The sequence below is a fragment of the Macrobrachium rosenbergii genome, chromosome 1, assembly GCF_040412425.1.
Source record: "Macrobrachium rosenbergii isolate ZJJX-2024 chromosome 1, ASM4041242v1, whole genome shotgun sequence".
NCBI lineage: Eukaryota > Metazoa > Arthropoda > Malacostraca > Decapoda > Palaemonidae > Macrobrachium > Macrobrachium rosenbergii.
In genome coordinates, this window is record NC_089741.1 from 41,513,849 (window position 1) to 41,540,778 (window position 26,930).

At 38.3% G+C, this 26,930-nt stretch overlaps 1 protein-coding gene across 6 annotated transcripts; it reads right to left on the reverse strand.

Annotated features, from left to right (window-relative positions):
- Window positions 1-369: 369 nt before the first annotated feature.
- Window positions 370-26,355, reverse strand: Fcp1 (RNA polymerase II subunit A C-terminal domain phosphatase Fcp1). 6 transcript variants are annotated; one of them, XM_067133924.1, is made up of 11 exons: window positions 26,322-26,355; window positions 19,923-20,161; window positions 16,562-16,719; window positions 14,750-14,903; window positions 8,230-8,355; window positions 7,581-7,822; window positions 7,243-7,445; window positions 3,879-4,876; window positions 2,652-2,808; window positions 2,352-2,489; window positions 370-1,204 (listed from the first exon to the last, which is right to left on the reverse strand). In XM_067133924.1, the coding sequence occupies exons 2-11, from the start codon at window positions 19,974-19,976 to the stop codon at window positions 942-944; spliced, it is 2,493 nt and encodes an 830-aa protein (XP_066990025.1). In that variant the 5' UTR covers window positions 19,977-20,161; window positions 26,322-26,355; the 3' UTR covers window positions 370-941. The 6 variants fall into 6 exon arrangements, with proteins under 6 accessions (XP_066990025.1, XP_066990269.1, XP_066990359.1 ...); XM_067134168.1 differs by having other exon boundaries at window positions 3,879-4,855; window positions 26,322-26,349; XM_067134258.1 differs by lacking the exon at window positions 26,322-26,355 and adding an exon at window positions 24,448-24,672 and having other exon boundaries at window positions 3,879-4,855; window positions 7,255-7,445.
- Window positions 26,356-26,930: the final 575 nt, after the last annotated feature.

Below are 26,930 nucleotides of genomic sequence, written 5' to 3' on the forward strand. Positions count from 1 at the left end.
AAATACAATAACAATTTCTTAAAAACAATCAACGTTGACTGCTCAGTATTACAATTTATGTAAAGTATATTCAAAATTCAATCTTTATACCTATATTAAACATGTTTTATATATATAAGAAACAAAAGAAGAGTACTTTAATCCTCTTGAGTTCAAAAAACATGTCACTGTCCTTAAACATTTAAATAATTGAAAAGCAATATTCTCACCAAGTACTTAAGAACTGCAGCTTATTAACGTAAAATTCATTTTTTTTCCTACTTTTGTTAACAACAAACTCTTTTGGCCAGCCCTATGAGAGTTAAGTATTTCAGCTTGGTGGTCTGATGAAACTACTTAATAACAATAACATGTAAATAACACATGTACTAAACAAAATCAAAATTTATTAACATGATCTTTGAGTACAATAAAATATTACCCTCATAAGAAATGAACATTGCAAATATACAGTACTTTAATACATTTTAAAAACATGATTATTCCAGGCAAAATAATTCTTCATGTAAAAGGTATACTAAAAGTCACTCAGAATTCGTGATATGATAATGAATTTCTTGCTTGCTTTAAAATGAAAGCCCATATAATTTTACGTAAATTTTTGTTACGTTAACCAAATCCTTCAGGATAAAATGAGTTCTCAAATTTTTGTTATTGATACTCTAGGTCATATATATCTAACAACCTCTCCATAAACTCAGTCTGAGGTAATGCAGGCGAATGTGACCTCTGTAATATCTTATATAACCATAATTTTTAAAATGTATTTGTAAAACAGTGGAATTTTATAACAAAAATAAAGCTACTTTAAACAATTACAACAGAGTTTCAGGGATCTTTTTTTTAAATCTACAACTTAATCAGTCAGGTTGGACAATCACATTTCCACAGACTTGTAAAAAATAAAACTTTCCTTATAAAATTAAATTTTGTACTGTAATTCAATCCAACAAACTTTCCAGGTCTGCACCCATTCTACTGAGATCATCTTCATCACTCAGACCTCCATCACTGTCATCACTTGGCAGTCCACCACCTTGACGGAAGACCTTACTGGGTAGTTCATCGTCTCCATCTTCATCAGTTTGTCTTTCACTGCTGCTACTGCTTGTGCTATCCAAATTTCTTTCCATTCTTCTGTGCTTTTTTCTTTCTGGACCACTTTCTTCATCTTCACTGTTGTCATCAGTAAAGTTTGACTCATCTGCAAAGAAAGCATTCGACCAATTCACATTTGAGACAACAATTTTCAAAAAATGCACACGACCAACAATGTGTTGGGATATTACCAGCAAAACGGAATCGTAAGTTTTCATATTTATCCAACAATGTGACTGCTTAGCATGTTGTTCCACATTAATCATACTACTATGTGCCCATAAGGTAGCCAGAGGTTTGCAAAGATTATCTTCCTTCCAGAATGCTGATGTAAGATAGCTCCACTCTCATGATCCAACAATTTGCTGCTCAATATTCTTGGAGGTGAATTTCCAAGTCATTCATCAAAGCAACAGCAAAAACAAATAGTACCCTTCAAGTAAAGAACACTCTGGAACTCTCATCAATTACAAGAATTTTTAAAACCCAGCAGATAACATCTCAGCATTCATTACCATTTACAAATATAGACTAATTAATGAAATTACTATGAGCATCCTAGGACTAGGACTAAGACCTGGCAGTCACTTAAGGCTTTTGACAGGCTCACTTCCACAATGGCCCATCTTCACAGCAGGTTATATTCTTGATAATAAACAACTTGAAATCGCTTTTTACAAATATTCAGTACCTCCTCCAACATCATATCTAATGGTAAACACAAATCTGACGGTATTTTGTGACACAGAAATTTCCCTCACCCATACTGTAGTAAAGGTGGGTGCAGTACAATCTCCAGTGAAGTCAAGTTACTCAAATTTCATAATACTGGGAGAACCAAAATATTTTTTACCATTACATCACCCATAAATTACCTGGTAGTCTGACAGCTGTCAATCTATATATACCACAAAGCAGTTAACCAAATATATTTAAATAATTTCATCCAAGTCAATAACCATCTAATGATACCAATATCTTGCAATAGAGTATTACTTTAGTAGTAGTAATACTGTAGTAGTACTGCAGAGAGAGAGAGAGAGAGAGAGAGAGAGAGAGAGAGAGAGAGAGAGAGAGAGAGAGAGAGAGAGAGAGAGAGAGAGAGAATTATACACAAGGCAATGAGCAGCAAGATCCAGCACATTTTAACAAGAGGCCTTAAGAAAAACTTGCTGTATTTTTTTACATGAGTTAGAGCTATAGTAGCATATTTATACTCCTTTTATTTTGCTATAAACTTCATCTCAACTTACCATCATCACTCAACATCATGTCGACTTCAACAGCCATACTGTTTTTGTCATCAGGGCTGAAAAACAAGAGGGGATTTACGTCCTCTAAAAGATTTCCACTCGGTGTTCTTGTCCGACCACTAGGTCCAGGAACTGCTTCTGTAAAGAAAATTTTGTCAGAATTTTAATCATGAATGTTAAGCAAAAAATATTAAGAGGTAAATATATTATTTATGATTCACGTTCTATTCCCTACAATGCACTGTGCATGACAGCAGATAATTCTTGCATTTGCACATGCTGAAAAGAACAACAAATTACCAATTTGTGTAGGTTGATATGAAAAGTCCGGACAATAACAGTGATGTGGTGGATGTCTCTGGACATCTTTCTCCACTTCTTTGGTTAATGGAAAAAGCCGCTCTTCAACCAACTCCCATCTTTCAACGCAGGACCACAGCCAGTTTGGTGTCACAATCTATAAATTAAACAAAGAAGTATCTTTGATATTTTAGACTAACACAATTACAGTTTATTAAAGTGATTTTTTCATTTGATTCTCTCATAATAAAGTGAAAACATCACTTGAAAAATATTCAACAAAAGTGAATTGCTTAAATAACAATGTTTGTTTTAAATCAACCTTTTCTTGCAGTCAGCAGCTCACAAGAAGATGAACTCCACCAACTGGACAGGTACGTATTCAAAGTATCAGCATCTCTATCATGCAGTAACACCTGCTTTAGCTCCCAGACTCATACTCTTAAGCTTTTGCTTATTTTTTATTGTCACATTTCATACATATTTTATTCTTTTTATTTACCATATTATTGTACCAGTGGATTGTGCTGTGTATAATTTCCCCAAATTCCTTAAATATTTTAATGGAATATTTTTCTTAATGCTTAAAGTGCCTTGTTATTGTTTCGCTGACGATCAGGTATAACAGTTGTTTACCGCAGAACTGAAGTTTTGCATCACTGCCACTTATTTCTGTACAATATATGTAGGTACTTCCTTCATATTTTGATGAATTGAAATTAATTTTGTTATATTTTAACTAATATTTTCTAATACTGCTAAAGTACTGTCAAATGTAAAATTAAGTTAATGCTCTTGATTGCAATTCATGTTATGTTCAGTAACCTTGTTTTACTTCTATTTTTGTGTGATATAATTTCTGCATCCCTGCAGTCTTCCCCTTTCAAATATTAACTTATCTATATGAACTGACTACTTTTAGGCATTCCACATAATTAGTTATGGTTATCTTGGTTACCATTACAGTATAGCTATTTTATTCAAATTCTACAAATTTAATTTTTACAATTTTTTTTAGTCAGCACTAAACACAATCTGTACTCCCCAGGTATTACAGACTTGATACCACTGTTTTCCATTAGATACGGCCTACACTAAAACACAAAGAAAAGTATATTAACTCTCTGTAGGAACATCTGATCGCTTCTGACTCCATGAATGTGTCCCCTGTAAAGAGATCTAATTACATGATTCACACTTCTACATAATACTAGAAGCATACCTTACCTTTATAGATTTACATCTGCGAGCACGGTGCACCTTTTCAGTGTTGATATTTGCAGCTACAAGATGAGTTGTGTATCGATTTTCTCCCTTGTCACTTTTCTCACTCTCTCCTTTGGCTCTGACGATGAGTCTTTCTGAAACGTTTGCACCAAAGCACACAGCTATTTGGTAGGCTCTGGAGTCCTTCAGCTTAACCTGCTGTGGCACAACACCAGAGAAAACAATATTTATACCTTTCAACACATCCTTTCGCACTAAAGGTATCAACTTTTTTAGATCTGGTAATTCCGTTTCTTTACCATCTGACTGCTGCTGGGACTTACACTTCTCATACTCGTTAAAGAAGGTTTCATGAATTTTTCCTAAAATGTCTTCCAAATATAAAAGAAAGTCATCGTCATCCACCACATCAATCAAATTGTCCGATCTGGATTCCTCACAACTGAGTTCTTTTGCTTTTTCTCTCTCTAGGTTTTGGTTTTCCGTCGGAGGATTTGAGTCCTTATCACTTTCAGTCACGTCCGTTTCACTGCTACACTTATTTACTTTCTCATTTGTATCAAAATTTGTACCATCACTCTTTTCCTTACAAGAGTCACTTTCGGATATACTTTCGTCCTCGTGTGTTTCACTACTGTTGTCTTTCTGTTTGGAGTCTTCCTTTGTGGCTTTCCGCCTCTGTTTGCCATTGTCCTGTGACTGCCTTTTCAAGTTCTTTTTGTTTGCACTATTTTCTTTTTCTTCGATTGTGATATTTTGCAGCTTAAAATCAAAAATGTCCTGGGCACTACTTTTTCCATCGTCATCTCTCATCTCTGCATCATCTGTGTGGACGTCAACAGCAGAATCATCACTAATTTTGTCTGACTCAGCACTGTCACCTTCTATTTCTTGTTTGTCTTTGGAATCTTTATCACTGTCAGAGTCGGAACTGTAAGTTCTTTTATCAAAATCCTCATCACTCCCTTCAGGACTATCTGTGGGTGAAGTATCCTTAGCTGTGTGACAGAATAAAAAGGTATGCATATAAAACACTATTTTATGAAATAACCGTACTTCTAAAAGGATTAAACGGTTGACATATCCTTTGAAAAATAAGATGAATTAGCTAACTAAAACTACATATATTAATGATTATTCCTGTCATTTACTCTTTATTTTATAGGAAATAGTTTACTTAATGCATTCTTGGGTATATAAAGGAGCTTAGATTACTATGCAGTGATGAAATAACTCTCCGGACAGAAGATAATACCTAAAAACAACATAAATTTTGGCCTGAAAAACACTGGAAACATTTTATAGACTTCTCTTGAGGAAAAGATATAGTTTCTTCAGTGAAGAAAAAGACTGTCTTAATAAATGTCCCATCAATAATAATAATAATAATAATAATAATAATAATAATAATAATAATAATAATAATAATAATACAGGGCTATTAAAATAATAAAACAGGTAGGATTATGACATTTGTTTTGCATCTATGAAATATACAAATCTTAAGAACTTGATATTTGTAAAAATACAAGAATACAAACAACTGCTTATTATATAGAAGACCTACTTTTATGGTGGAAGGATCCACTCACAGAAGTAAATGGCTTTGTTCCAAAAGTTTTAGGAACATGTGAGGTTGTGCACCTCAACCACATCCCATACATCTGTGCTTAAAGCAAAAAACCAGGGGGACAGTCACACACAACACCCAGAACTGTCAGATTCCCAGTCAGTCGCATGCAGCAGGGGGAGGCTGACTCTTATAAGCCACACATCCTAGCACAAGGATGCAAAGCGAAATTAAGAATTTGAGCACCGTAGGACATATTCTAGTTTGGGTATCTTTGCTCCCATCAGCGCCACTGGATACAGAACACATCTGGGAAAAATTGTTCAAAAAAAACCTCCAGAGAGGATTTCCAGCATATTACCAAGACATACTTTGCCAATAACATCAGAGGGATGCAGAATGCCTGCTGAGTGGCCCCAGCATACAACTGGTGTACCTCAGGGCTTCATGATGCCACTGGGAGTTCATTGTTTAGTTGTGTGTGATATGAACAATAAACCTTACGTATCGTCACACATCTCTCGTCTTAACTCTTGTTATTTGAAGGTGCTTTTTCCTGAAAATTTTAATGTAGACTTGTAAAGCATCTAATTAGGTTTAAGTTTATTCAAGATGCCAAAAGGTGTTATTGGGGCCTTGCCTATGGGCAAAGTTGCCAGGCGCCTTGATGTTGATGATGCTCCAAGCACCAGGAGTTGTGACGAAACATGTTCTGGTTAAAAAAAACAGATAGCTTAAAGATGCTAATCAGAAAATATAGTATAAAGGTACAAAGCTTACCCCATGCAAGGTGAGCGCTCTCCTAAAAGCAGAAAGTGATAATGACAAATATGAGATAGAAAGTGAAGGTATGAGCAATAGTAGTGATTCAAGAGAGGGAGAGACAGTGGTAAATGACCGTGAGAAACTTTTTGTTTGTTTTCTATCAATATTTTAGCTTATATTTTGTGTCCCAAATATACAAAAATATATAAAAGGAAATTTTATCAGCTGTATGATACAAAATATTTCAAATTCCAGTCGCTAATGTTTTTTGTGCTGAGATAAGTAAAGTAAGGCATGTTATTCAATTTTTCATTTTTAGCAACACAAGTAAATTTTTCCTTACCCTTTTATGCTTTAGGGGGATTTTGATGTTTAATGCATAAAATTCAATCATTTGGCAAAAACAAGACCACAAGGTGGTCTTTAGGATAAAAGTTAATGATGCTAGAGCTATTTGAAAACACCTTTGTTTTGCAGTTTTTTCGCTGCTCACTCAGGCTTGGCACTCAAGGTGACAGGATATATAATAAGCAGTGGAGGCAAAAGTTAAGTTCACCAGGTCAAACTATAGCCTATGAAAGATTCAGAAAAGTCTTGTCTTTCCAGTACTGAGATGAATGACAATGCTCTACTTCCAAAGATCAGTAACTGATCTGGTAAAAACTTTAAGTATCCCTGACATGCTGAACAATCACCAACCGTAATAGATATACTGCCCAGCTTTAAAACTCAGTTGAAAACCATGACTGAACAAAAAAAAAAAACCGACACATCTTGACTCAACAATAGTTGAAGACAAAGTGGCAGGTTACAGATAAGCGACTGGGCAGTATCCTGCTATTCAACTACAGTATTTGCCACCGATTAACCACCTTGCTTCCATCTTTCAATGACTGTACCTAGCCCTCAAAATACTGTTGACGCCAATGGTTTGTATTCACGTAGGAACAATGGAAAATCAATTTTAACCAAAAATTGCAAAATATTGTCTGAAAAACCATTTTTTTTTAAACTGTACAACCTACTCACCTAATTCCTTACCGAATGACTTGAAATCAATCCCTTGACGATCATCATTTTCTTTCTTCTGCAAACCTTGCGGGGCATTTATATCCCCAGTGTGACGGAAAAAATGGTACGGAACCACCTGTATTACATTGGGGGAAAAATTCCAAACATCAGTCCGATCATCAATGATGCAAACCATGTTATCACCACATGGGAAGAGGGAACTGAAATAAAGAAAAAAACTTAAGACTTCATGCATACAGCTGTTTTCATGATAAATATTTTCACTCTTTCTAGGCCACAACACTGTTCTACACATATACATTCATATCAACATCTGATAACAGCAGGATCTTTACTTGAGATTTGCCTTCTTTGACATAGGATCTATGCACTCATTTCGAGACAGTATTCGCTGACCAAAAAGCTTCCCATCCGGATCTAAAAAATGTGCAATGTAATGAGCATACTCTCGAACACCAAATGTGCATATGTGAAGTTCATATAGTCTTGAAATCTTCTCCAAAAACTCTTTTGTGTGAGGTCTTAGTCTTGTATGGTACCAAGGGCCACCAGAGTGAAGTTGAAAATGATACACATCCTGCAAGAATTTTGAGAATATATTTTATTTTAACATTTGTCCATTATGTGCATTCAAAATCTACGACACAGCCCAACCGGTGTCACAGAAGTGAAGGCCACATTCTGCAGGTCTTTCAGGCTAGGCTCTGAAGTCTAAAATATGTAACCTACTGGTCTTGTAAAACTAATTTGTAAGTAATAATAACTCAGTTCATGGAATATAGAACACTTCTATATTAAACTAACACCGTAACAACAAAAGTTATTACTGTAATGCTAACGATAAAAAAAACATAGGCTTTGGTGAAAGCTCCCAAATATTAACGTTTACCTTGTAAAATACAACTGGCTAAATTTAAATATATTTCTTCCCATATAAATGTTATCAATGACAGAAAATTTGTACGCAAATCACTTAAAACCTACTTTTAACTCAGGTGGAATGTTGTCATTTGTTGTGTGGATAAGGGTCTGATCTAAATCAACGAGTAGAACCAGCTTCCGTTGATTCAGTAAATTCTTCTGGTCTTTCTTGCCCAGTTCTTCTGCTTCCTGTTTAATAATAGGTATCTAATTAGTCAAGGGTAATGTCTAATGAAGGCAGAGAAATTTAAAACTGGCTCATAACTCCTAAGACTGATAAGGTAGTACGAAAGCTTTTTCTACATTTTTGGAAAAATACTAGGTTGCCCTTTAATCCTTTTTTAAATAAGCATTCTGTTGATAAAAATGACATTTTTATTCTAAAATAATGTTTAACACATACTTACCTGTTAGTTACATATAGCTTTAGTCTTGACGTCACGGCAAAATTTCAAAACGCATGCAGCGCCAGTCCGAATATCGGGTGATCGCCCTTACCTGCCCTCTGTCGGGTACTAGGAACTATTCCAACATGCTTCAGAATAATTTGCCTACCTGTCCCCGTGGGGAGGAGGGTGGGCTTTTCGTATATGTAACTAACAGGTAAGTATGTGTTAAACATTATTTTAGAATAAAAATGTCATTTTAACACATACAACTTACCTGTTAGTTACATATAGCTGATTGACACCTTTAGGAGGTGGGGCAATGACAGCTAAAAGAGTTGTTGGAAACATTAAGGTTATTAATGTAGAAAATTTCTTAGTTCCTCACCTGCTAAGGTAGCTGATTCCACAGTTACTGCCTCAGTAACCTGCTATCCTTAGAGCAACCGCGGGTATAATGACCTGGTCGCAGATTGCTTAAGCTGGGTATCAGTCACCTAGGACATGGCCGTGACAATACCACAAGTATGCCCCTGCTCAGGCGCAGCACAAACATCATGAATTACAAAAGGGGTCACCCAACACCAAAGAAAAAGCATAACCATAAAACCAAAACCAACTGTGGGGTAAAACTATCCAACACTTACCCTCACAGACAACCGTAAAAAACCTTCACACTCCAAAAAAACAAGTAAGTAAAGGTAGGTTAATCCTCCTTTACCCCTTTACCATTACCGTGCCAGATACAACAAAGGGCCCTAACGTGCTGCACTCATCAAACACTGTCTGCACTTGCGAGAGATAATGCAAAGCAAATACAGACTTACATCTCCAGTAGGTTGCTTGCACAATATCTTGAAGGGAGAGGTTCCTTTTATAAGCGAGAGAAGTAGAGATAGCCCTCACTTCGTGAGCCTTCACTTTACACATTTTCAAATCATTCTCTGAAATATTGGAGTGAGCTTCAGAAATCAGATCTCTAATAAAAAGGACATGGCATTCTTGGACATCGGTCTAAGAGGGTTCCTGACCGAACACCATAAGGAATCTGAAGGACCCCTAATATCTTTAGTCCTTCGCAAATAATATTTCAAGGCTCTGACTGGGCAGAGGAACTCTCCTGCTCCTTACCTACCAATTCCGACAGACTCGGAATCTCAAAGAGCGAGGCCACGGAGTGCGAAGGGGTCTCGTTCTTGGCCATAAAAACAGTTTGAAAGAACAAATTGCTTTTGAAGCAGAGAATCCTACTCTCTTATCCAGGCGTGGATCTCACTGATTCTCTTAGCTGTAGCTAACAAAACTAAAAGAGGGTTTTCTTCGTAAGATCTCTTAAAGAAGCGGAATCCATAGGTTCAAATTTCTCAGACATAAGCCACTTCAGGACTACATCAAGATTCCACGAAACAACTTTAGCATCTGACCTCTTAGAGGTACCGAAGGATTTAATAAGGTCCGTTATATCTTGGTTATTAGAGATATCCAAACCTCTGTGACGAAAAACAGTAGCCAGCATGCTACGATAACCTTTAATTGTGGATACAGAAAGGTTCTTATTCCTGAGGAACAAAAGAAAATCCGCATCTGCGTCACCGAGGTTCTGGAAGAGGAAATGTCATGATCTTTGCACCATGAACGAAACATATTCCACTTGGACTCATAGACCTTGATCGAAGATGGTCTTCTGGCTCTAGCGATGGATTGAGCCGCTTTCTTCGAAAATCCTTTGCTTCTGAGTAGACGTTCGATAGTCTGAAGCGCAGTTAGCCGCAGACTTGACAGGTTTTTCGTGAAATCTCCTGAAGTGGGGCTGTCTGAGTAAATCTACTCTGTTTGGAAGGCTCCTCGGAAGTCGATCAAGAGATCCATGAGAACTGGGAACCAATCCCTGGAAGGCCAGAAGGGGGCTATCAAAGTCATCCTGGTGTTGGAGTGGTGCTGAAATTTCCTCAACACCGCACCTAACATCTTGAACGGCGGGAAGGCGTAAGGTCCAGACCCGACCAATTCAGTAGCATTGCGTCCGTCTGGAAGGCTGCTTGGTCCGGGACAGGAGAGCAGAAGATTGGGAGCCTGTTCGATTTGTTCGTCGCGAACAGGTCTACCAGAGGTTGACCCCAAAGTCTCCACAGCGACTTGCACACTTCTTTCGTGCAAAATCCACTCTGTGGACAGAACCTGGTGCTTCCTGCTCAAGGAGTCCGCTCTCACGTTGAGGGCTCCTGAATGAATCTTGTTAGGAGCAGAATCTTGTGCTTCTCTGCCCACAAAAAGGAGGTCTCTTGCTACCTCGCTGAGGGAGTAAGAATGAGTGCCCCCCTGTTTTTTTATGTAAGACAACGCTGTGGTGCTGTCTGAATGAACCAGAACTGTTTGTCCCTGTACGAATGGTAGGAAGTGTACGAGACTCAGGTGGATTGCTTTCAACTCCTTCTTGTTGATGTGCCATTCTTTTTCTGTCGCATTCCACAAACCTGAAATTTCTTTTACACCCAACGTCGCTCCCCATCCTACTTCTGACGAGTCTGCAAACAGTTCGTGGTTCGGGTTCGACGGAAATAGAGAGAGACCTTTCTCTAATTTTCTTCGATCTAACCACCACCTTAGATCTTCCTTGATAAGGTCCGAGATTGGAAAGGAGAAGGAGTCTGGAAGCGTTTTCCTGTTCCATTGCTCCCTGAGGTAGAATTGAAGGGGCCTCATGTGAAGTCTCCCCAGGGAGACAAACTTTTCTATTGACGCCAGAGTTCCCAGGAGGCTCATCCAAGCCTTTGCGGAACAGGTATCCATATCCAGAAAGTTCTGGACTTTTGCGAGACAGTCCGAGATTCTTTGATCTGACGGAAAAGCCAGAAAAGGAACTGTTTCCAGTCTCATTCCTAAATAGATCCTGGATTGTGAGGGAGATAGGTGAGACTTCTTCCAATTGATTAGAAGTCCTAGCTTCTGTGTCAAGTCGAGAGTTACTTGCAAATCCTCCAAGCACTGAGGCTGAGACTGGGGGCAAAAAGGAGCCAATCGTCGAGATAGAGAGAGATCTTTATTCCTCTGAGATGAAGAGCTTTGGCAACAGTGGACATAACTCTTGTGAATACTTGAGGGCTGTGGACAGACCCGAAGCACAGAGTCCTGAACTGATAAGTCTTCTCCTGGAAAACGGCGAAGAAACTTCCTGGACGCGGGATGGATCGGAATGTGAAAGTAAGCGTCCTGCAGATCTATTGAGACCATCCAATCCCCGGACGAAGAGAATTGAGGACGGATTGCGTCGTCTCCATCGAGAAACTGGTTTTCTCCACGAAAAGGTTGAGAGAACTCACGTCCAGGACTGGCCTCCAGCCGCCTGAGGCCTTTGGAACAAGAAAAAGAGCGGTTGTAAAGCCTGGAGAGTTGACTTCTTCCACGATCTCTATCGCTCCTTTTAAAAGCATGGAGTCTACTTCGCACTCAGAACCGAGCATTTTTCTAAGTTGCTGGAATATGCTGTCAAAGCTAAAGGTTCTGTTGCAGAGGGGGCCTCTTGAGGAAGGGGATAGAATATCCTTCCTTTAGCACGGACGTGGTCCACTGGTCGCTCCGATCTCCTCCCAAATTTGCCAGAACTGCTGAAGTCTGGCTCCGACTAGTGCATGGAGGACATGCAGATCACTTTTTACTTGAGGGTTTGATAGTCTTGGAGACAAATCTTGCTTTGCCCGAAACTTGAGATACTGTACGGGTGAGGGGCCTGCCACGAAAGGGCCTATCTTGATTAACTAGAGGACGAGTTTGCGCTGGCAGAGAAGGTTGAGGAGCTTTTGGTTTCCAGTGGATTGCGCCAAAAGGTCCTGTGTGGACTTCTGAGTAAGGGATTTCGAGACACTTCGCCACAAGTTCTTGAGGAAAAGGTACTTCTTATCCAAAGGTGCGAAAGAAGAGCCGATCTTTGAGTCCTAGAAACTCCACGAGCGACAAAAGAGCACCAAAGTTGTCGCTTCTTAAGAACTCCTAACGTGAAGATGGAGGCTAACTCAGACGCACCGCCTGACTTTACCTTCCTACCCAAAGCGCCAATAGTCCAGTCCATAAAACTGATGACTTCCAAAACTCTGAAAACGTTCTTCAAAAAGGTGGTCCAACTCTGAAGGAGAGAAGAAAATCCGAGCCGAGTTCATCAGAACGACGAGTAGAGTCAACGAGACTGGAGAAGTCTCCTGAGAGGAGGCAGAAGCTCCCAGAGAAAACTTCCCAGTGTCGTAGCAAGCCTTCGTCTTAGTAGAAAGCTTGGAAGGAGGGGAAGCAGAAAGTGGTTTTCCCTGATCACGTTTGTCTTCCAACCAGGAGTTCATTTTCTTTAATGCCTTTTTGGCTGAAATAGAAAGCACTAACTTCATAAAGGAAGAGGTAGGAGGCTTGAGTCTCTTGCGTACTGAGAGAGGGAAGCCGGAGCCGCAGGTGTAAAATCCTCAGGAAAATTATCAATAAAGAAGCCTGAGAGAGCGCTTGAGGGAGCGCCTGAGCCTGACTAGGCGTGCAGAGCCTGATCCTGAACCAAAGGAGGATCAAGAGACACAGATCGAGGAGGAGCTTTCGTGCTGGGCGCTCGAGAGCTCGAGACGAAGGAGGAGGCATCAAATACACTTCAGAAGGCTTAGCTGGAGAAGAACCAGGCCTTCCGAGCCCGCCAAGAATGCTTCCAATTTTCTTGTGCATCGCTCAAGAAAGTCATGAGTAGACGAGGATCCAACTGGGGAAGCGATGATCAGTAGAGCCAGGATCGTGATGAGGAAGAGGCGAGAAGCCACAATAGGCTTACGTGAAACCAAAGGAGAAACACCGAACGCTGGGCAACACCGAATGGGAAGTCTTATACCTCTTGCGCACATGAGCCTTGCGCCTGGGAGAAGACTCTTCTGACGACGAAAATCTCTCCGGACTCTCCCAAAAAACTACAGGAAGGCTGTGATAAGCGAAATGGCTTCTTCTTCTGAACCGCTGAAGGCGAAAGATTCCTGGACCTCTTCAATGGTCTAGACTCGTGAAATCTCCAGCCATGCAGGCGAATCACTGGAGCTTGAAGAAAGACACTTCCTTGAGTCGCCTTTCCAACGGCGCTCTGAAACAGCCTGAAACAACAGGACTGTTCGAGGGGCGGCTGCTCGTGAGCAGACCCCACTCGCCTCCCTTGGACTTTCAGCATGTCTTCTCCCAGGAGCAGGGAGCTTGACAGAGGCTTAGGTCTAGGAGAACGAGTAGGCCGAGCAACCACCTCCTCCACCACACTAACACTTTGCACTGCACTTAAATTATTCACAATATTTTGGAAAGAATCCATACGCTCATGAAGGGATTTCACATTAACGCCAATATCCTCCATGGCGCCCACAATAAGGTTAAATCTGGCGTCCATCTGGACTTGATACTCAGACACGTGTAACGGGTTCAGGGATATCAGAGTCAGGAATAGGAATATTAGTAGCCACGGGATATTAATAGAAGTTTCCTGCATAGCTAAAGGAGATTCGGTTTCTGAGAGAGAGAAGAAGAACTTCTAGCTAAAGCTTTCCTGGCTCTATCTTTCTCAAGCTTCTTTACATACTTAGATAGAGCCTTCCAATCTTTTCAGTCATACTGACACATTCATCACACTTCCTCTCATATGAACATTCCTGACCTCTACAAGCCACACAAATTGAATGAGGATCAAGACTAGCCTTGACCAACCTCGTCTTACAGCCTTTGCTGCAAACCCTAAAGGTATAAGACCCAGAATCTGACATAATTATCAGAAAACCTGACTAAATAGGTGACAAAAATAACTGGCAAAGCCGCAAACCAACAAAGAGTACTTCACCAAGTGAAAACAGCTCGATGCAGGCAGATACAATGAAATTTCGCCGAGTACCGACAACAATGTCGCCGGCGTGACGGCAAAATTATTCTGAAGCATGTTGGAATAGTTCCTAGTACCCGACAGAGGGCAGGTAAGGGCGATCACCCGATATTCGGACTGGCGCTGCATGCGTTTTTGAAATTTTGCCGTGACGTCAAGACTAAAGCTATATGTAACTAACAGGTAAGTTGTATGTGTTAAACTTATTTTACTCCTACTTGAAGTGCTCTCCAATATATAATCCTGCTTTATGATTTATCTTCAATAAGAATAACAGCAACAACACTATAGATTGGTCAGTATATGGTGTCAACTCAAGTCCTACCTCTTTTGCAATCTTGAGATCAGGTACGGAGTGTATCATGCTGACAGTATCGCTTTTGGGGATTTCATTGTCATCCAACACCATGCCACAGTCACAACAAATGTTGCCCATCAGTGCTGGATGAACACATGCTGTTATTTCCATAATGCAACTTCTGAAATGTGGAATGTTTTAACAATGAAATTTAAATGTATACTGTATTATTACACTGTGATCATTAGATATAAAATCCCCACTCTCTAATGATTAACAAGATGTCTTCGGTTTTCCTTTGGTATACTATTTTTCTTAATTTTTACTATTTCATTTAGTTTTCTGGTTAAAATTATGTTTATGGTGATAATTAATATCTTAACCAATAAAACATGCAAATTAATACAAATACACAGATAACTAGAGAAAAAATCTTTTATTTTCACAGTATATAATCCTAGTAAAACTGATAAACAATACTGTACACATACGCAGTGCATTATACACTGCTTGCCTTCTTGATTTTATTCAATCAAACTTTCCAGTACACTGCTCTAACAGTAACCAACTAATTCCTTTTTTTTAAGCATTTCTCCAGTACCTTTGCCTAACTCCTTTTTTTAATCATTTCTGCAGTACCTTTGCCAACACTGTACTTTCAAAGTAATTCCATTGCCTGTTTTCATTTATATTGTTATAATGTAGCAAATCCTCATTACTTTGAATAATAAATAATAATATTATACAGTACTCTTTTTCCAACTCTTCTGGTCTTAGTTATTCGTTTATCATATTTTCAACTCTTAATGTTTCAATTTTCCTTTCCATTACAGGCAGTCCCCGGTTATCAGCAGGGGTTCCGTCCCGACGGCATGACAATGAGCGAAAATTGCCGATAACCAAAGATCGGCGCCTCTGTTAGGTATGTATCTGCACCAATAAACGGAAATCAGTGCATATTGGTGCCGAAAATCACCGATTTTTGTCGCTAGACAAGCACTGTAAAACCAGATCGCCAATAACCAGGGACTACCTGTATCATTTTGTTGGGGGGGGGCGCTCTCAGGAAGTGAGCGTACTTTTCAGTTGTTTACCTACAACTGTGATGCCAGTTTTCTGAAAACATTGTATCTGCAAGACAAACACTAGTTTCAAAAAGTGATTTCTTATACTGCAGTTCATGACCTCATTCAATGTTTTTTCACAATTCTTAAATAACAATATTTTTCATAATAAACCATTTAACTTATCACATCTGGTAGGTTACAAATACTTAAATTAAATTTTGTCAGAATCTTCATTATTTTCAATATATACCCAATCATAAAATTTCAAAAAAATTACAATTTATCAGATAAAATCTAAATTCTATTATTAAATACAAGCCCTTTGTGCCAGCCTAATGAGAATAGTATTTTCACTCTGTAATCTTGTTAAACTACTTAATAAATGTCCCGGCTATATTACCACCATTACTGCAATCATTTCATTTTATACTAAATGACATTTTTATCTATCTTTCAATCTTTGCATTGCCATCAAGACAATCTGTGCACATAATTAATATTTAAGGAAAATAATGATATTCAAAGAATCTGTATGTTATTTAATTGTAAAAAAACACAAAAGTATGCCTTCTCGCCCTGACCTAAAAATTATGTTTTTTTTGTATTCTAATTGGACAAAACTATCTACAACATCTTACGGTATCAAGCTAAGACATATTACTGCACATCCTAGATCCATAAAAATGCAAATAAACTTAAACATGCAATACATCGTCAAAAGAAATAAACTCGCAACATAAAAACGAATAATCTAATTAAACTTTTTACTAACCCATCTTCCACTACGTCATTCACTTTGACCAGCACCTGTGAAACGACACCGGAGTTTTTCGCCTTCACTATAATTCGCTCGCCATTTTCTGCTTCAACTTCACAAAGTTTCTTCTTTTTCAATATGTTGGTGCCTTTCTTGGCAAAGAGGCTTACAACCTGAAATAAAACACACGATTAACTTCACAATCAAACTCGTAAGGTGTAACTTCTCTTCAAAGACAGTTTTAGTAATTACCTCTAGTACAGATAATGATCTAACAGTACAGTTTCTGGTTAGGTATATTTTTATTATCTATCCCTAATGACTGTTATAGTTATACAATATATCAATAAATATCAAAGGACTGAGTAAAATAACTATCAAATTACTGTATTATTTACCAATGACTACCACGCATTAGTAGTCCTGAAAAATCATCAGGAATAAGTAATTGAGCCCCTAAAGTTTACAGGTTTTTAGAATACGCCTACCTATCTACCTTCTACAATTATCTTATATGGTTCCTTGGAAAAAGATGCATAATACTTTCATTTAAATTCTTCTAATTAAAGTTTAGTCATCAGAAGATACTTGCAGTTAACATAATTGTAAAGAACTTGGAAGTTATACTAGACATGCTTAAAACATCAAGAAGGAAATCCCTTCACCGTCTACAAAAAAAAATTACACAACACATTTGGAGCCCTTGTAAAGTTGAAACTTAATGAGTACTGAAGTGTTTCACCATTATGCACAAACTCAAGAGGATTACAGGGGAGAATGCTTCAGCATATTTCTCAAGATCACTGCATCTACTTCATCAGTATTTCATCATCTTTCACGTACCATTCACTGGTTATGTCAAGTGACACATAACCCGTACTGGCCACGAAAAATCCATCCCTTTTTTCACAAATCATTTGATCAATTTGCAAATAACATTAAACATACCTGTTGATTCTTAAAAACTGGGTGGTAGCCCAAGCCCAATGCTTAGGAGGTGCCTCAGACATACCAGTATCTTGTGCCATAAATTATAACCTCTAGTTCAGAATCTACAAAATTTCCCATATTCTGTACATTATACGAGTTGACTAGTCTTTTACCTTAGCATATGTTGTAACTGAAAAGGCTTCCCAATTGCTTTAATATCACCATGTAGGACACACCACAACAGCCTAGATTAAGGAAAGTTAGCATAGGATGAATCTCGGTAATACTGAGATTTCCGATATCAACAATGGCTATTTAAAGATTGTCAAGAGTTTTTTCAATATGGAATACAGCAGGTAATAATAAAGTAAAGGTCTCCATCCTAACCTAACCTAGGCACTAGGTTTCTTCAAGACTATTCAAGAAACCTAGTGCCTACGTTAGGTTATGATACAAACCTTTGCTTTATAATTCAGCCTATGGCCTTCTTAGTAAAGTTTAGCTAGGGGTGGTCCAGGCTTGGTCAGGTAAAAAATCAGTGTCCTAAGCTACATTTGGTTAGGTTAGACACACCATGGTAGTTTACCCTTTGGCTTATGGCACTCTAAGGCAGGTTACGTGGGGGATTCAGGGAGTGAAGCTTTTCCCTTCCAAGTACACATTCAATGCCCTAGGTTAAGGGCAGTTAGGTTAATATGCATTTCCTTAGCTGTCTTTGTTAGTTTTATGCTTAAAGGATATGTTAGCTATTGTCTGTTGCCACACATGAACAATACACCTTTTCAACCAACTAGCCTTCATTTGAACTTGTGCATTTCTTTTTTTTATTTTTTTTGGCTTTCTCCACTAAAGCCCTACAATAGTTGCGCAGCCTGGTTCCCGCCAGTCGCCGACCGGGACCCATTTTCCCGAGATGTAATAGAGTACCAAGACCTTTCCATAAAAAAAGCAGGACGCCATACCTTAAAAACTAACTATACAATTTTCTTGAAAATAATCTCATTATGCTTTGTCCCCCTGGCCAGGTCAGGACACGTCGCCCAAAGTTAGGTTGGGTAGGTAAGATCTGGTTAGGTCAGGACCTGGCTTTAGGTCTATTTATGTATGAGGAACCTGAACTGGCCAACGACTGGCAGGAATCAGGCCGCCCAACTTTCTCCACCCAAAAAACTAATGCCCCACTGGGGTCCACCACAGCGTAGCCTAACGATAAAATTTACCTTTAAACCGTTATCCCATTTGAACTTGAAAATATTATTTTCTTAAGTTTTAATGTGTGCTTTGAACATTTCTGACATTTGTTGCTTTCACTGTGCAGTTTTATTTTAATACCAGCATAACTCCCATGAGTGAAGTGTTTGGCACCAGCCCCCACTGGAAGGAATGGTAAAACATAAGAGATTAAATATCTTGGTAACAGTAAATTCATGATAAATTTGAGCATGAGTTTTAAATACCTTGGTAACAGTAAATTTATGATAAATTTGAGCACGAGTTTCTTTATAACCACATTACGGAGACGTGAGCTCATGACATAAAGTCAAATAACAAATAACAGTTTAAAGTTAGACAATAATAAAATAATATGTAGTTAGCCTATTTGGTTCACGCATCGAGTTGGGAATTAAAGCATCATGATATCACCTGCAAACGATTACTTTAATGGGTAATTCTATATATTAGCTCTGCGCCTGTTTTTACCTTTTCAACTGGTTTTTTCTACACTTTTAGGGGTTCTGATACTGGCGGTATATCTGTTTGTTGTCGGCCAAATGGAATGTCCCTTCAACGTGTTTAGTACTGGCCCGGGGGGGGGTACCCATACGTTAACAAGTTATTGTACCTGCCGTACGGGATATGAACCGTTTGAAACAGACGTACCCGTGCTCTGTCTTGTGAAGACCACATATGGAAACTCCTCATTGGATGGACTTCAGGGGTTAATTACAGGTTAATTACACTCGAGCGCCAAAAATTAAAGGTAAATTCATAATTAGCAACCAAAAAATTGTAGAAAAAGTTAAGTTAGAAGGCAGTCGCAGGCACGGAGCTTTTATATAGTTCTACCCTTTAATGTAACTCTTACAACCTTCGACCAGAGATGACTACAATATATGCGCCACAAATTATAACTAACAACAGTTACGTAACCTATTTGAGAGCAAGCCTATGGGCTAGATTCCCAAGCCCAATTCAAAGCTAGGTGTCCAGGACTTCGACATACCTACAGGAGGCTTAGGTTACAGTTCATTTCGTCTATCCACAGCTTTACTATCATTACAAAAATGATAAGAATTCACAGGAATATCCCATCATGAGGCCACACAGGTCCTACCCTAATCCACGACCCAAGATTAAAAAACCCCCTTCCCAAATTTCAGCCACTTCCATTCGTCGTCATATCATGACAACGCCACAGACAATGTCCTCTCGACGGCGCCATTACCTTGTAGCTCTGACCAGTGTCATTCGTCGTGAAACATTCCCTCACGGCCAACATTTTTCACGGCAGGATTTAAATGCGAAGCAGATCTCTCGGGTCTCTACACTACTACAGTCTTCCTCTTCAGACCTGTTTGTTTTTGTTTCTGGGAGGCTGGACCGCCGGAGGTTCGTGACCGCGTGGGCGGAGCTTAGCAGGTATGGAGGCGTCAGCGGGAGGGGCGGTGGTGATTCTCTTCTGCACTGCGAGAAACGAAATTAATTTATTACCATAATTATTATCATTATTCAGAGATTTAACCCTATTCATATGGCACGAGCCCACAGGAGCCACTGACTTGAAATTCAGGCTTCCAAAGGATATGGTGTTCATTAGAGGGAAGCAAGTGAAGGTAAAGGGAAATACAGAAAGTGATCTCATTTATTACAAAAGAAAATGAAAATTATAGATAGAGCACATTAGTGATGTCTGCAGTATATTATTATAATGATTCTTACACGTAATTTATATATCACTGATTATCAAATATAGAAAAATGAAACGGGGTGTACAGTATTGATTCTCAATATATCAATATATATATATATATATATATATATATATATATATATATATATATATATATATATATATATATATATATACTGAATATATATTATATTTATATATACTTTCGTCCAGAATGAGCAGTAAAGCGTCAATTCTCCATTGTGCATAAATTCATTTACCTCCACGTTTTCAGAACTGAACAAACTTCTATCACTTCCACCTACCTCTCTCTCTCTCTCTCTCTAACCTTGGAAATTCCCATGTTTATTGCTTGCCCAAGTATTTTCTTCCCCAGTTTATTTGTTCTACGTCTTATATCTTATTCCCCAGTGAACTCATAATTAAGCTTTATTTGAGAAACAGGCGTCATTTCTATATTATTCAATTCATATATTCAGACGTGTGATGGACGATTTAATTTAAGCGTCGCGACGGTTGGAATAGTTTTGTTACTGGCGGGAAGCGGACTTCCATTATGAGCGAGATTGCATTGTATCCTGTCCACTTCCTCCACTCAGTTAAATATTATCAATCAGTTTCTAGACCGAGCTCTAAAATAGGCACTGGGTAACTTTTTACGATTACAAACATCCACTTTCTTCAAATACCTATAGACTAATCGCTGGGCCTTAATATTTCTCATATTCTCATTAGTCTCATTGAACTGAATTAAATTCAATAAAGAATTTAGGCCAACGGCCAAGCAATGGTACCTATGAGGTCATTCAGCGCTGAAACGGAAATTGACAGTAAAAGGTTTGAAGGGGGTAACAGGAGGAAAACCTCGCAGCTGCACTATGAATCAGTCATTAGGAGAGGGTGGAAAGTAAGATGGAAAAAAGAGAATATGAAAGGAGGTACAGTAAAAGGAACGAAAGGGGTTGCAGCTAGGGGCCAAAGGCACGCTGCAAAGAACCTAAAGTAATCCAGTGGTCTGGTTAAACTAAGATATACTTAACTTAATCCTACGGGGCTCATTAGTCTCATGTTGGTGCTGTTCTCTCATTTTCCCATTTGACAGTCTTTTGACTCTTGCTCGGCAATACGCTTTCCGCAGGCTGCTGCTGCAAACCGTGTGTCATTTTCTAGTATCAGGTTTAATACTACTCGGTTTGCTATGACTTTTATCTAGGATACAGCTTAAATGTGGATAGTTTGCATAATACAGTTGCCGAGTCTTCTGATCTCCAAACTTTGAAGCAAGGACCAAATTCATCCCCGCTCTCTGCTGACGTTGCTTGAATTCATAAGTAACGGTTTATTTTCTATTCCATCGTATTCGTTTACTTGTATCACCTTTTCCTATAACTTTCTCTCTCTCTCTCTCTCTCTCTCTCTCTCTCTCTCTCTCTCTCTCTCTCTCTCTCTCTCTCTCTCTCTCTCTCCTGAATTCATGCGTAACGGTTTTATTAACTGTTATTCCCTCATACTTATTCATTTATCAACTCTTCCTATAACTCTCTCTCTCTCTCTCTCTCTCTCTCTCTCTCTTTGCAGGCTGATTTCCCTTTGGAGTCCTCTTGGGCTTATAGTCAGTTAAATCTGTCCATAACGGTTTTTCAGCTAAAGATTTAAAGCAAGAAACGCAGTAATCTTATGTATCGCTAGACCTACGTTCGACTTGTGTGTTCCATCCGAGTTGTATTTGCCACGTGACAACTGCACATCCCGTGAAACTTTTCCCTTCCATCCTGTAAAGCAATTTTTCGACGTCGTTATGTCAACCAAACGGGAAATCAGACTTTTTAAAAAAACCAAGAATGCTGATAATGAAAGACGATGATTCGCTGCTTTCTCGAGTTCTTTGTCAGATGAAGGTCACGGAGTTCTTCATTTTGGAGCAGTTGCATGACTGCCTAAGAATGATTCCAATGCAAAATTAGCAAATTCTGAATAATAATAATAATAATAATAATAATAATAATAATAATAATAATAATAATAATAATAATAATAATAATAATATAGAAGAACAAGAAGAAGATGATGAAAATAAACATCCCTTCCAATCTTCAACATCTGAGAATAACTGGAGAATTTTACAATAATTATTGATTTAAAAATTGCTCATACACCGAAAAGAAAACTTTATTCCAGAGAAACCATAACTGATAAATTAAGGGCCCACCTTAACGACCACGCGATGACCTCAAAAAAAAATCAAAAAGAAAGGAAAAAAAGAAAAATAGAGGAAACAAAGAACCAAATGATGAACAACGAAGCACAATTTCGCACCAGCGTGAGAATTACATGACTCACGATACCGGATCTGAGATATCCTCTTCTTCTCTTAAATAATTCTCAGTTATCTTGACTCTATTCACTCTTTACTAGTGTCATTTTGATTTTTCTAGCGTTTTGTAAGTACAGAAACACCTTATTTTAACTGATTTTGTTTTGTACAATTAAATCCCCTTATATTCAATTGCTTGTGCTTTGCATAACTAAACTGCCACGTCATGTTTACACTAGGAAAAATTGGAGTATCATAAAAGGAGTTTTTTATTATTTTGCATTTATCTTTTATACCATTATTTCTGTCGTCTCTGAAGATTTTATTTTACTTTTTTTTACTCGTTTTTGTCTCCTAAGTGTAGCTTTCCACATAAAGGAATTCAGCTCTATGGCAACTTGCCTTGCAAATGAATTGCCTTGTAAGCTGGCTTCTACGTATGGTTGCCCACTTCGAAAACTAGTCAAGTACGCTATATTAAATTAATCTCAGCAGCACTGGGTATTTCCCCTGTCTCTAACTCACATTCGTACTTTTTGTTAAGTGACTGTGCTTGACATCAAGAACGTCCATTATAATGAGAATCTGAGAAGTACAGTGACGAATAAACATCTGCCCTTCCCCAAGACCATGGGAACATTTGACACAGTAGACCTATATTCAGATCCAGTGAGGTGATAATGTCACTGGTCTGTGCTCTGTAGTGTCATTTTTTCGCCACTAATAGAAAATTTTCTCTGTCAATACATTCATAATCATCAACTTTTCTTCTCTGATACATAATAAGACAGCATCCCAGCCCACTGGATCTTTTTCACTGGGAGGAATCTCTAACGTAGTACTGCTTAATATATTTTCTCCACGGAAAAAATTTAATGTGATACATGCGTACACACACACGTGCACGTACACCCACTCAGAGAGAGAGAGAGAGAGAGAGAGAGAGAGAGAGAGAGAGAGAGAGAGAGAGAGAGAGAGATCACAGTAGTGCTTATTAGTAAATACTAAATTTTCTGTAACACTGTCCCCTTAAAGTTCCTCATTGGACGGGTCGCAATCGTTCTCAGCTAGCACTCTGCTGGTCCCGCGTTCGATTCTCCGACCGGCCAATGAAGAATTACAGGAATTTATTTCTGGTGATAGAAATTCATTTCTCGTTATAATGTGGTTCGGATTCCACAATAAGCTGTAGGTCCCGTTGCTAGGTAACCAATTAACCAATTGGTTCTTAGCCACGTAAAATAAATCTAATCCTTCGGGCCAGCCCTAGGAGAGCTGTTAATCAGCTCAGTGGTCTGGTTAAACTAAGGTTTACTTAACCGTCCTCTTAAGGCAACTAATTAAGAAAGTGAATTTTACGACAGAAAACATGATCTAAATATGACACAAGTCTCGTCTGCTTTCACATAAGACAAAATACAAAAGTACCATGAAAACCTGAACATATTAATGGAAGTCTTAAAAACAGTCTTAAAAAACAGACTAAATGACAAGAACGGGAAATAAAAAAAAAGTAAAATGATCTCCAAAAGTAGTAGGGAACACATCAAGATGGGTAAGTTTAAATTGCTGTAATCATCATAAGCATGTGTGATGTAAACAAATGTATAAATTATACCTGATACGATATACTACAATATACGTAATGGAAGGATGATACTGTAAGATCAAATAATCGTTTGGAAAGAAGAAAGCTAAACCAGCAGTTACAAGTGTTCAGGGAAAAACAACATCCTCGACACTTACCTGTCAAGTGTAAACCTCAACAAACTGGAAGAACGAATTTCCCGAATTCATTCATATATAATTTCGTATATTTGGATTTTTATGACCACAACGAGAAATTCTTATTGCGAGACCAAGCACAGAATCACTACTACTTTCGTTATCTCTGCTAGCAGTAACGAAAGGCTCTACGACCTCTCGGCGAAGCTCCGCCCACCTGGTACTCTACGCCCGATGCTTCAGCCCTGGCGGTTGTTGTTTAGCTCCGGAAACTAACTCGCATCCACACATTCGAAAATTTAGAGATTATTTTATCAATGAATATTTCCTTGACCCCTTATTTAACTTCCTCTATTTATCAATAGTAACGAATCACTTTATTACGTAAATCTGACGTTTCATATAGAAAATATCGGCGATAGGGTGAAAAGGCGGGAAATGTCCTTGCACGCCAAACGTCATGGTAGTAAAACACACCGTACTCTCGGTATTATGAATCGTGAGCGCTAGTAACGCCGTTCCATTTGAGGGTCTTATATTGTTTGCATGGAAATAAATCTTCGCTTTGTAATTCGTATATTAATTTGCTGTACTTCGAATGAAACGTATTTCTATTAATCTCCTGTCCATTAATAAGAGTTTATAATTTCCATGATAATGTTAAGATGAAGTATAGCAATTAACCAGATGTTACACGATATGACCAGATTAGCCACCGAAAATGAATAATCTTTTGTTTTTCCGTGAAACTTATCCAAAAATCTCGACAAACGGTCAAGGAAGAGAAAGGAAGGGTGAAATAACTAATTTTTTCCATAGTAACTTATCCGAATATACGAAGTGAAATAACAGCCACAAAATCACAAATTGTGGACATGTAAAAGTATGAAATTTGTTGTGGTTTTGGAAGGACGAAAAGAAATGCCTATTTGCAGCGAGTTTCATGAATAACGACGTAATAATATTCGAAAAACAATGCTGGAGGGCGTAGGGGCTGACAAAATTCTACGGTAGTGCTGATTTTTGTAGGACCATTATTCGAAATCTCTCCTACGTTTTGGTTAACTTTGTACATGCAAGAAAAAATAATTCTCGTACGAACTGGTGGGTACCTAAAAGCGTAAAGCGGCTACCTATTCCCTCACGACGTCAAGTCTGAGCAACAATACTATAAAATAACCTAATGGATTTTGTCCAAGCACACGTTCTGTAAACTGTTATGGATCGAGTTCATTCACGTCCTGCATTTTGATGTCACACCATCTCTTCACATTAGCTGACTCCGGATAGCCCACCCATCTTCTAAAACAATATTTCACTCCAGTAATGCCTTGTGAACTGTTTGGATCAGGTGTTGGTAGTCTGCAACAGGTTAGGTTAGGTTGGGTATGATGTGTCCATTGTTCATGCCCAAGGTAATAAGGTCTGATGGGTTGGTTTAATGGTCTCTGACTACATCTAACTGATATTCTGGGGTTTATTTATATCTTTATTGTTTCCGCCCATTTTGTCTTAGGCTAGGATGTTTAGTATTGGTCAGGAATGAGTTGCAACTGGTCAATGGTAATTCAAGTCTTCGAGTATTTTATAGAAATTTACCTTATGTTGTTGAGGCCACTTCTGATTTTCGTTATCGGTTTTCATACCTCTTCCTTGCAAATTTTATGTTCATTAGCTAAATTAATATTGTTGCCTTTCTCCATCTGACATACCCGACCTTCATCAGGGAACTCGTTCTTTCGTTTAGTTTCCTAACTTTAACAAATCCTCTAACGTATATACTTAATAATTTCCGTTAATGAACGGTATACACTATGATGGAAAACAAACAGAACACTCAGAACGGCTCGGCTTTTCTATTCTAGTAACATCTAGGCATGTCTACATCCACTTACCTCACCTCTAGTCCTAGATAAATCTCGTAAGTCAGGACCAGGCTCCGTAGCCAATGCAGCTGTCAAACCTTAATTTATCGTCTTCCATGCTTCCCGTGTACTGACAACGTCTTCCACTGAATTCATGAAGTTTTTGTAACCATTAATAATCTTTTGAAAGCAAAGGTGAGTGACTTTTACAAACATAAAAATGAGAATCGGTAATTTGCTTTTAATACTATTGAACGACAACGAGAGACAATACTAAAGTTATTAGGCATTCAGTAACCAACTACCTTGGCGACATGTTAGTTTGATGACATTAAATAGGTACGTTTTCCCTATCCGGTATACAGCATTACATACCAAGCATTTGGCTTGAATAAACGTGGATGAAAGTGTACTTTACTCTTTTATGAAAAACGCACGTCATTCATATCTTCTTCATCTCATCCTATGAAAGACTTCTGCTTGTTGGGTGTCGAGACACGCTGTTTTTACAAGAGAACGTTACAACATTCGACCTGTAAATCTTCGTTTCTTTTCACAATAATTAAGCTCTGGTGTTTATGGAAGTTAAAACACCAGAAAACATTTAATGCTCAAACATTTCCCAACGCATATTTGAGT